General features: G+C 30.5%; 1 protein-coding gene across 3 annotated transcripts in view; it reads left to right on the top strand.

The window, feature by feature from the left end:
- LOC129976383 (oxysterol-binding protein 1-like) overlaps positions 1 to 4,953 on the top strand; it is a 46,306-nt gene extending 41,353 nt beyond the window's left edge. For all 3 annotated transcript variants that reach the window (XM_056089917.1, XM_056089925.1, XM_056089933.1), the window contains exon 13: positions 2,060 to 4,953. In XM_056089917.1, coding sequence (XP_055945892.1) covers positions 2,060 to 2,205 — 146 coding nt within the window. In that variant the 3' untranslated portion in view covers positions 2,206 to 4,953. The remainder of the gene's footprint in view (positions 1 to 2,059) is intronic.
- The last annotated feature ends 7,436 nt before the right edge of the window (positions 4,954 to 12,389 follow it).

Here is a 12,389-nt window from a genome sequence, read left to right on the forward strand (position 1 = left end):
CCGGACTTGAATCCAGTAGAGCATGTGTGGGACATGCTTGACCGACGAGTTGCAGCCCATCAAACACCTCCTACATGTCTACCGGAACTTCGGAGAGCACTGCTTGATGAGTGGTGTAATATTCCCCAAGATCAGATCGATAATTTGATACTCAGCATGCTAGGCATTGTACAGACTGTATTGCATTGTTTGGGAGACATACTATATACTTACCATCATACTAACCATGTAATATCGGTTTTTGTAAATCGTGTTTTTTGTAATTTGCTCCAGAGAGCAAAAAATCGCAATTTTTATTAATGATATCAAACATATAGCATCTTTTTTTTCTCTTTGCCTTTTGTTTAATAAATAGGCTTTACAAATAAGTCGCATTTGTTTTGCTTCTGACTCTTTCTTTTCCTGAACTTGCATTATTCTTAATTTATGGACACGAGTGTAAATTGCGAATCTTTCTTATGTGTTTTACTATCCTAAATTTGAGGCATCTTTGTTTCTTGAAGAAAACAAATACCCTGTGATTAATATAAATTAATTTGAAAAAAAAAACACTGGATTTTTTTTTTTTTTTGCTATCGATTTCAGCTCCTTTTTTCACTTGTAGTAAGTTATTTTGTTTGCTTTTAAATCTGCGAGAGTGGTCACCCTGAAATCTTCTTATATACTTTGAAATGAAGGTGTTATCTTCCTCTACCTTATGAAATTGTGGATTAGGGGCAAGGCAATGAATGCATGGGTTTTTATTTTCATTCATGAGAATGACATGGTTCATCGTATAGTAAAATTACTACTTGTGTATTAACTGCATACAATGAATATGAGATCGATTTTTGTCACGATTCTATGGTTTTTACTGAATCTAATGTATAATTTGTGTCAATTAATTAGGAATTGGCCAGGAAATCGAATGCCTATTTTTTTTTCCCCTGACTGATTGAAATTAAAATTGAACATAGATCTTAAATTGCTATCATACCAACTTTCATTTATTCATGTCGCTGCCTTTTTTAGTTATCAAATTTACTTGCATGATAAAGTATAGATCAACTAATGGTCAACACCTTGACTGATACACATTTTATGAGTATATGCAATTTGTTATGGATTTACACTTTAGACACCAATTGTGTAATGAAGCTCTAGCTCTTTTTGATTACATCTTAACTTTTACTTGAGCAGCCAGAGAGACAAAAAGACTTTCTCTGAATTGATTTCACTCAATTTTTCATAAAAATCTGCGAATGTGGTGTTAAATTTATATAACAAATTTATTCTGGGTATCTCGAAAAGAAAAAAAATTGAATTATCGTGTTCACTAACAGACATAATTCCAAAAATCTGGATTCAGGGAGGGAGAAGCATGGAGTTTCATCAAAAGCTCAAGTTAGAATTTTTGAATGATTACAATATTCAGACAAGACATGGTTCCATGGAAACACAGATGTCAGCATTTTCAAAATAAAGATCAATAAATTTTCATTTATGTAATTATTCTATGTTATTTTTGATATTTTAAGCACCTTTTGTATAAATGAATTCATTTATTGTTCTGTTCATCTTGCTTATTTTACTTCTTGGTGTTTATATTTGACCTAACATCATTTTATGAAATTCAGCTTTTTTGTTCTGAAACTGTATTATATCTGAATACTTTTTATAAAATAAAAAAAAAGGAGAAAGGTATATGGTGTATTTGCAAAGGTAGTTATGGAGGTTATAAGCATCATACATTTTTTTAATTATTATTAGTTATAAAACCCAAAGGGTATATTTTAGAATATGTCAAAAATTAAAGTATCTTTACAAAGATGAACATACCAAAAAAATGACTGTTTACTTTTTGTTCCAAATTATGCTTGAATGAAGAAACTAAAATATAGAAATGTTTAAATGACTGAAGATTGCATAATTATTCTTTATATGCCATTCTTATAGTGATTTCTAAATTTTCTTCTAACAAAAATTGAATATCTAATTTTACAATTGCGTATTATGTCATTATTTTATCACATATTCATTCTTATTCAATATTCAATGCATTTTTTCCCCCTTTCTAAAGGTCGGCCATATCAAGGCTATGAACCAATCTGGTTCACTAAAGAGACAGATGAAATAACAGGCAATCCTGTTCACAAATTCAAAGGAGAGTACTGGAAATGCAAGGAGGATCAGGATTGGTCTAGATGTCCTGACATATATTTGTGATAATTGTTAAAAATTTTTTTAGATCAAACTCTACTTGTATTTTGAAGAGAATGGTATTCAAATGCAGATCTATATATACATAAAGGGACAATGATGTATATATCTACCTTATCTTTCATTGCTATGCTTAGAATATAATCAATTGAGTATACTATTTTGATTCCCCCTTCCCCTGCCTGGCTAAAGTGCTTTCTTACTAGATCAGCGATTCTTAACCTTTTAACTCTTGCAGATTTTGTCCAAATCCTTTCATTGCATTTTGTATGAAAGATGTATAGTTCATTTTCTTAGCTTAATAAATGTTGGTATAACAATGCTAACAATATCTACTATCTGTCTGTGAAAGCTAATCATTTATAGGAATGGTTGGCTTCATAAAATTTGGGGGTTTCTCAAACATTCTCATGCTATGGAATACTATTTTAGGTTAGCTATTTAGTTTTTTGGCATTCATTCTTCATTTCTGTGAAGAACAGAATGACAGCATGTATTGAATCTATTAAGATGCAAATTAAATGTTCCTTCTTGGAAGAGAATCAATAATGTTTCTGCCTACATTTGGCTCCTGATGAGTCGAAATCAATGTTTTTATCATCTGTCTAGTCTAGAAATACAAGTCTGTGTGATGTAGTATGAATCTACTTGTTTTTGAGTCTTTTTCGCTGACATACTGCTAATGTTATGCATTTGTACAGAACAATAGTACATTGTAATTATTAAAGAAAATAGAGATTTTAGGCCCCAGAGAGCCAAATAATATTGGATCGTTTTTAATGTGCATTTTAATAGATCCATAAACTTTTTTTATTAGTATTTTTTATATGAAATTTGCTCTGTTGTAAAATTATTGTGACTTCCATTATTCATATATTTTCATATAAAAATTCTTTATTAAAAACACAGTAAACATGTATATTCACAGTTCCTTAAATGTGTTAGAATTTCTAATGTAAATGTATCATTTACAGAATTGCGGGTGTATTTTGTTCTGCTGGGAAACATTTTAAGACTACTGTTGCATTTGAATAACAATCATTAGTTAGATCAGGAGAACTATAAGGAAAGAATCGCTGTCCTAGATGCATTGCTAAAGAGGTTTCTATTCTTCTAAGTCCTTGTACATATGGAATGAAAGGAAGTGCTTTTTGAATCAAAACTAGCTTAAATAATTATGAGTAGTTAAAAGCTAATCTATAATTGCAGTTAATCTTTTTGTTATTTTAGTTTTAATTTCCAAATTTCTTTCAATTGATTAGCTATTGTTTAAGTTTGTATGTGCATTTCTGCAATATCTGCCAAAAATGAATTCCATCTGACGATTTTATTTGAATTGTGATGTTATTTAACTGTGTTAATAACTTCTAGCCTTGAAATAGATTATATATAATGTTTGCATTTGATCATATTTTATTTGTCAATATTGGAAGCTGTGCTTCCTTAAATATTTTTTTTTCTTTCTTTCCTTCTTTTTAAATCATATTGTGTAGATACATTTTCTTTTCTGTAGTAGTATGGTGGTAAAAGAAAACATTTATTCTATTGATATGTGATAATTTGTTTAAAAACTAGTAAATATCTCTTTGTGTGCTGTAAATTGATATTAAAAGAAATTATATTTTATTATCATTTTTTGAAGTTTTTGAGTAGTTTTAAAATGATTATTGAAGATAAAAACTATTTGTTACTTTCTGTCATTAAATTAATTTAAAGCTGTTAAAGAAGAAAAATTCGTTAATTTTCTGTTTTGAATTTTGATTACTTATTGATGTACTATTTGGATAGTTTATTGAAAATTTAGAATTATTTATTCTTATTTTCATACTGGAGGCTCCACACAAATTTGTGTGGTGTGATGGTCAAGTTTGCTCAAATCATTTAATGAAGAGATGCTTTATGAGGAATCTCCATATTATGTCTTTGGAATAACTTTTATAAATATATAATATTAGACTATGATTTTGTTGGACTTTTAATTGACAGTTCTTATATCATTAATTTTTAAGAATATTAAGTGTCCTCAATATAATTATTTTGACAATTTTTCTGAAAAAACGGTTGATGAATTTATATTAGTAAAGAATTAATTTTAATTTTTCATTTTTTAAAATCATTGTGTAACCTGTAAGTCTCATGCCATTGAATATTATCTTTTGGGAAAAGTGAGTGAAATATTGTATGTTCTTAGTTCAATTGTTTGATGTTTATAAGTGCAATTATGGTTGGTTTAAAGGTTCCTTTTTGACTGAAGGAAGACGATTTTCAAAATTAGATTTTTAGTTCATTGTTACTACAAATGCATGAAATTTTATTTAAAATAGCAAGTTTTGAACAAAGTGAGACTTTTTATATATATTAAAGTTTTAATTTCTCTCATCAAGGTATGTTTATAAGAATGATTTATTTCATGTAAAATTAAATTTGAATCCCTATTAAATATTCCATAAAAATAGCTCCTTGTGGTTGCATTTCTTTTATCCTCTTTTTTTTTTTTTTTTTTTTTTTGCACAAACATTTTCACTAAAAACATTAAAAATATTTGCTATAATTAAAGAATACTAATATATGTTGTGCGTGTTTTTTGTGAAAATGTTACCATATAGCTAAACAGTGTGCTTAAAATGATCCACACTTTGTGAATTTCAGCATGATTTATGTGCTAAAGATGTATTTTGTCTGTAATTGCACATTTTCTTTTTCTTTTTATGTGTTATGTTTTGATTCAAAATAAATATAATTTTATTGTTGAAAGATTATTTTCTCTGAAGCTTTATCTTGATATTGTGAAAAGTGACATAAAAGTTTTTAATTCAAGTGATAAGGTTCTTGAATTTAAAAATATGTACATTTATCTCAACGAATAAAAATTACTAATAATTGGAAACATTTGTTGAAACAGATGTTTAACAACAACAACAAATCTCATATTATTTAATTAACTCTGAATATGGCAAATAAATGTTCAGAACGAATTTGTTCCCACTTCTATGACTCATTTACTGAGTCAATATTTATTTTAATTTATTTGAAACGTTTTTGATACCTTACAGCTAGAAATAAAGTCGATTATCAGCATGCAAGGCTGTAATATTTTAGCCAATGACAACTTAAGTTGATAATAGTAAAAAAAAATGGTTAGCAAGGCATGCACTTAAATAATCCAAATATTTAAAACAAATGTTTGAATAATGATTTATATGACCGGCATTTAATTTTGAGTAACAATCTGTATAAATAAAAATGTAAATTTTCCTGTGTTCAAAGTCGGTAACTCCGAAAGTTCTTCACCGATTGCTTTTAAATTCTAACACAACGGTGCGTTTTAATACATGCTGGTTATTATAAACTTTTTATATAGATGTCACACTTGTAACAGTTAAGAACATATTTTTTTATACTGTTTTTAGTAATAGTGTCCAATTACAGCGGATGGCGCCGCTGTAAAACAACGTCATCTGTTGGAGGTAAAAGCAACGCATGCTATACTGATTATTTTATGATTTTCCATTTTAATTGTCCCGATTGCATTGTTAAATGGAATTTCAATTAATTTCATTTTGATTTAATTATTCGTTGGAATTGAGCTGTGTATTTTATCATGTGTTTATCAACTGTGTAAATTTATCATCTCGGCAGAAAGGCAAAAGAAAATATTGCTACCCGCACTTATACAAATTTGGTTCTATAACAAAAATACTTCAAGCAAAAGCGACGATGTAACATGTGCTGAAATACCCGATGCCGGCGTCGACAATGGTTTGCATGTAGTTCAGACGAAAAATAGATGCATGTACTTTGCAATCACCATGCATGATAGACAAGAAATGCTCTAAGCATTTTTCGAGCATAAATATCCAATACAGTTACAAGAAATCATGGTTATCCTTTATACAGAAGAAGATGATCAAAAATGGTAGTAAATTAGAAATGTTGTTCCGAAGTAGACAATCGTTGGGTTGTTCCATATTTGCCTTTACTGCGTCGCAAACGAAGAAAGCGTGCGGACGGACAATCTAGAAACTTCGATAGGCAGATTGTACACCGGGCATCCCAATCAAGATGAAAGCTTACATGCTGTTAATAAAGGATCCCCGTCCAGCATTTTTTCATTAATTGAGAATTGTCAACGGCGTTACAATGCCTGTTTCGTCATTGCATGTCTATCTTTGAATGTACTGATAAATGACGTATGCATTAATAACATTTCATATCTAAATCATGCAGTATTTGCAATCATATTGACCGCTTGCTCTTCCTCACCTCCTACAGAGTTATGGAAGAAATAAAAATAACACATAACTAACGATTTTTTTCTCCATCGAATACATAAGGAAAATTCAAGTACAACGAAGCAGTGATTTGTGCTTAGAAATCGCTGACAAAGTTCTCAATCAAACAGGAATCCTAATACCGAATCGATCTGCTACTGCTTCGTTCGATGTAAAAATGCGTCGTGAATAAAATTGAAAAACCAGTTTTTTTGTCGTATGTGCAATTGAATATTCCTAAGCAAACGCCTGAGCAAAAAATATATTTACGATCAAAGAATGCAAATTGTCATTAACGGAGCTATAGAAATCTTTTTAGATGCGCCATGGGGACTGATAAAACATTCCTAATTAAATTGATTCTGGCAGCAGTTGCTTCCCAAAATAATCTAACCTTATTTCTTGTGCCCGGAATATCTGCGACATTGTTACTAGAATGTCAGAAAGCGAAATCTTAGATTCGCGATGAAGAACTGGTAAAACACTCCTAATTAGATTGATTTTGACAGCAATTTCATTCTAAAATGGTCTAGCCTTAGCTCTTGCGTCCGAAAGATCAGTGACATTGTTGCTAGCATGTCGGAAGACTATTCATTCCGCTTTGAAATTGCCACTGAACATGCAGTTAGTTCATGGAAACTCCCACGTATATTTCCAAAGCATCCAGCATGAGAAAAGTATTACAGAAATTCAAACTTATTTTTTGCAAAAATGCAGAATAGCGCATAAAAATTCGCTCGAGTCTCTTCATTGATCATTGCAAAATTTGTGTATAAACATCAGACCATTTGGGAACGCATTAATAGCGTTTTCATTAGATTTCAGGCAATTGCCTGAAATATCCTACTTTACAGCGACGCATAAAGACTTTGTAAGTAACTACAAATATGCGTGTTCAGCTTCTAAACAGTTGATTAGCTCTGACATCTTCATATAAATTGTCAGAAATCGCTAACGAAATGGTGCCAGTTTTTCAGACTTCAGGACAAGAAAAAGTATTTCCCAACATTCAAAGCATTACAAGAATCGCGACTAGCTGAGTTGAACAAGCTATTCTTGCGGCCAAGAACAAAGACATTTATGGACTTAATAATTTTATCTAATTTAACATTCAAATCGAGGTAATCACATTCAAATATTATCAACATTATTGTAGAAACAGATGAAGCAGTTAATTATTTATGATAGGTTGATTATTATTAATAATTAAGTGGTTAATGATTATTATTAATTATTAAGTGGTTAATTTTTCCTGGAAATCAAGTGAATTCAAAAATTCGACACGGTTAATTATTCCTGGAAGATCAAGTGAATTCAAAAATTTAATAAATTTCCGCGTACTGAAAATGAAACTTGGTGTTCCAATTATCATGTAGTGAAATATCAACCACCCAAAGCTTTGCAGAGACGTGGCTGGCTTGGAGTAAAAAAATGAATGTGCAATGTCGTAGAAGCACCAATCATGACAGGACTTTTTAGTGGTGAAGATTTCTTCGTTTTTCGTATTCTTGTGATTCCAATAAATATGCCATTTCAATTTAAGAGATTGCAATTCCCATTTCAAATGGCGTTTGCAATCACCGTCCACAAAGCTCTGGGTTAGTCTTTAGAATTGCGCGGTTTAGTACTAGGTATGGGTTCTTTCTCACATGGGCAATTATATGCTGAGGCGTCATAGAATCGGCAAATCAGATAATCTCTATATGTGCACGAACGATGGATCAACAAAAAGTATGCATACCCACAACCATTGTAAAAGTAATCATATTTGAAACATGACAGAGCAATGCGTGGACGGGTACAGCCATTAATCAATATTCTATGTAATGAAACTATACTTTTAAATTAAGAAGTTCAGTATTCTTCAAGTGATTTGTGGATTGGGAATTGAGCCGTGCGCCTAGTCTTGAAGACGAGTACTGAAGAAGCATCGAATTCATGTGTTAAGTAGCCAGTCGTATAGTAGCAAATCAGCAGTTCGCTACAGCTACAGCGAGGAGACAGTGGCGAATAGCAGGCATGTGGAGAAAGCTAGTGAATTGCTACGTGGATTCTCTCTGTCTGCTGTGTGTCTGCTGTCGTGGTTGTCTGCTACCGATTACTTCTTGTGGGCTGCTGTTTGTTGTAAGTGCTATCGTGTATTACTTGTATACGTTTCGGTTGTGTTTTGCCGCCTGTGTCTTCGTGTTAATAACATCGTTATTTGTTATTGAGGCCTACTGATTTTGTCCCCATATACCCAATACACAGAGGCAACGTTAGTAGGGGGACAAGAGGGGCATTTTCCCCCTCTTATCAACCGCTTGCCCCCCCCCCTCCTTCCGTCGGCGAGAGATTCAGAGTTTCGTCAGCAAAAGTTTTCACCACTTCAGAACAGTTATAAAGAACTGGTATTAACTATTATGATAATTTAAAAAAACAGCTTAATAAGATGAAGTAAGAATGAACATAAGTATGTAAAACAAGGATATGTTTTGTTTTGGATATGACGAAGAAAGACGAGAATTCATTTTGAATTTCCTGGGACAAAATTCTGATCTGGGACCAAATTTCGACAGGGATCGGCAATCTACATTACATATCAAATTTCGTTGACTAACTCGTTGTGGCTTTGGAGCTCGCATATACATGATAGAGAGTCTTTCGTTCCAATGATTTAATCCAAACTTAAATATATGTCTACAGCTCAGTATCGAAATTCTGTTTAACACTTATCCACCCAGTTCAATGCATTTTCGTGGTATCGTTTTTAAATCAGTTAAACAAACAAAGTTTAAGGAGATTTTGTTAAATAAAGCTGTTTTTTTCAACAGTGACATATCCCATTTTCTGTTACGTAACGCGTTACCTCTAATCTCAGTAACCACTTGTCTTGCACGCAAGCGACCCACTTCGGGAGAATACAGATTTATTTGCATAACAAGTTTTTATTTGTTCGCTAGCAGTCATATGATGACAAAATTTAAGCAATCAAGGAAGAATTGTTTGAAGGTCTTCGTTGCTTTCATACCGATTATATAACTTCCCACTGCATTTTCATATTCTACATCGTTTCAGAACTCTTTTTTAAAAGCTCCAAGCAATATCAAATAAAATATCCACATTTCAATAACAGATAAAATTTGCCATTTAGAAAAGATTTAGATGTTAAAAATTCATAAATTATATATATATATATATACGCATATATAAGGGGATATATATAAGGGGAAGTCTAACGCTATTCTATTCGCTGTATTATGCATTTCCTTAATTGTCTATCATCTCTTCTAAAATTTTCATTTTAATTTGAAACGAAAATTGTTAAATTTCAATTAATACAAATTAATTAAAATTTTTAGTTAAATTAATTTGCAATATGAAAAGAGAATTTTCCGATAATGAAATCTTATGTATACTAAAGAATCTTTTCTTTATAATTTATAAAATATCTCAAAGGATTATTCTATAAAAATATTTCTGATTTATCATAAAATACAGTTCTTGTTTTAAATTCAAAAGGATTTAAATGACGTAAATATTAATATTTTATTTTGTTTCAATCAAAAAACGCACTTATGAAAATTTATGAAGTGTAGGATATAAGAAACTTTTTTAATGTTTTTATTTAAATTTGTACTTTTTTTGATAGATTATCATCTTAAGTACATAGTATTTTTTAGTGTAAAAAAATAAAATAAAAGGGCGTTCTATATCTATTCAACTGCTTCAAGATCTGTCTTTCTGATTTCAGCTCAGGGATATAGAATGCAATCAAAATTGAGAACAAATTTTGAAATGTTGTTGGAAGAAAAATTAAGGTACCAATAATGAATGAGCTCCTACGAATTGCAATGATTCGGAGATCCCTTTAAGACCGTAGTCTCGAGATCGGTTTTTGCCAAAATATCCCTCATTGTATGCATGTTAAATTCATTGCCGAAAATAAAACAACTTCTTTTTGATGTGGCGTGGAAGTTTGGAGAGAGGAGTACATTGTTTTCCGATCTCAACTGACCAGATCGTATACTTCATTCACGTAGATTCAATGAGGAAATTTAAAGTAGCTTATTAAGTAATCCATCGATAATCGATAAAAATAATAAGTCCGTTTTCAATGGCAAAAACACGGGCAAGCTTTTTTTTTTTTTTTTTTTTTCATCTCTGTCAATTATATTCAACATTAGGCACCTTTAGCGATCAGGCTTGTTCGCCCATATTATTGATTTTTTTAAATGATTAAAATGGGATACATTTTTTTTTAAATTCCACCTGATTATTTGATATAATTGAAAAATATGAATTGAATTGAATCAATGTGCTCTAAATTGCTGTGGGTATAAATTAAAAAAATACTACAAGATAAAAGAGAAAATGAAAAAACCTCTTTCATAGTTGAATTTAATATCACATTAATTGATTGAATTTAAATATCACATTAAAACATTTTTACAGATAACAGTATTAAATTAAATTTCAAAAATATATTAAAAATAAAGAAAAAAAAATTCTACAGAAATAAAATGAATCTATAAAAAGGTAATATTTTGAATTTTAGGATAATACAAAAATCAATTTTGTAAGATATCATAATCAATTTCTATTGTTAACTCATTACGATAGCATCTGGCTATAGTTAGACTCATTTTAGTGCTCTATTAAACTCTCTGTTTCACGCCTATTTCTTAGTTTCTATTACATTTTGTTTCCTCTAATTAAATGGAGACTACCAACCCTCGCCAGAGCCAGTCTAATAATTTTTTGCATTTGCATTAATTAACAAAGCGTTGAATTAAGTGCTACTATAAAAACGTTTAATGAAGCAGTCTTGGACTTTCAATAACGATTTGTTTACATTTGATTGTTGCCATTTAGCATTAAATAATAAGAATGATTTCCTTGACACGTACTTTAGTATTTTATACATACATAGAGATTTATTAGAATTATAAAAAAATAATGTACGGAAATAAAACTGCTACTGAAGAAGCATTTTTTTTTTTAATTTTTATTTTAAGGAGGTGTAATTTTTTTACAGTAATCTTCTCCATAATTATTGAGAAAAGCGCTAAAACTGAATAATTTGTTTATTAAAAATCTAATTAAGTTTTCGAAAACCCTTTTCTTAAAGATTACTTACTTACTACCTACTATTTATTGTATGCCAGATTTAGTAAATTTAAATCTAACAGACTAGAACATTTTGAATTATTTTTTTAAACATTCATAATATATGACACAAATTTACAGATAATATACTAGTTTAAAAGTATTAACAATGCTATAAAAATCATTCAAAACATAATAGAAATAAAGCACTAAATTACATGCAAAAAATGAAAATAAAAACCCGTATAACTTCTTTAAAAGAAACTAAATTATGATTTCTTCTTATAACACAAATGTTATTGAAGAGCGCAGTTCTCTGATGATGCAATGAAAGATTCTGGTTCCGAATAATTAAATGTTTTTACATCTAAAAACCTAACCTTTCTAATTTTACAGATGTGACATTTGAATCTCGTATGCTTTTCGAGATTTCAAAATGGGAAACTGATGTTCAGGAAGTTAATGAGAAAAAGAAATGAAAGAGGAATGAATGTGAGAAAGATACGGATAAGAGTAAATATAGATAAAAGCAAAAATAATTTGCTGCTTTGTTACGGAAAACGTGTGAAGGAAACTTTTTCTTTCCCCCGAGGACACTTTATTCGCACTCATTCACGATGTCTCACCTATTCTTGATTAGTATTGGTTCACGGGGATATTGGTTATCTTTCATTCCAGCTAATCTCTATATATAAAACGCTTACGCGAGTGCTACATCAGGCCGAATTTGTTAATCGCCGTTTGGAAACACTTCGACCTCGCCCGGGAACATCAACACGGGGCTTGATAAGATTTCAAGTGAACGCTATTCTTGCATCGGTTTGAAAATTT

The sequence above is a fragment of the Argiope bruennichi genome, chromosome 1 (genome assembly GCF_947563725.1).
Source record: "Argiope bruennichi chromosome 1, qqArgBrue1.1, whole genome shotgun sequence".
NCBI classification, from domain to species: Eukaryota; Metazoa; Arthropoda; class Arachnida; order Araneae; family Araneidae; genus Argiope; species Argiope bruennichi.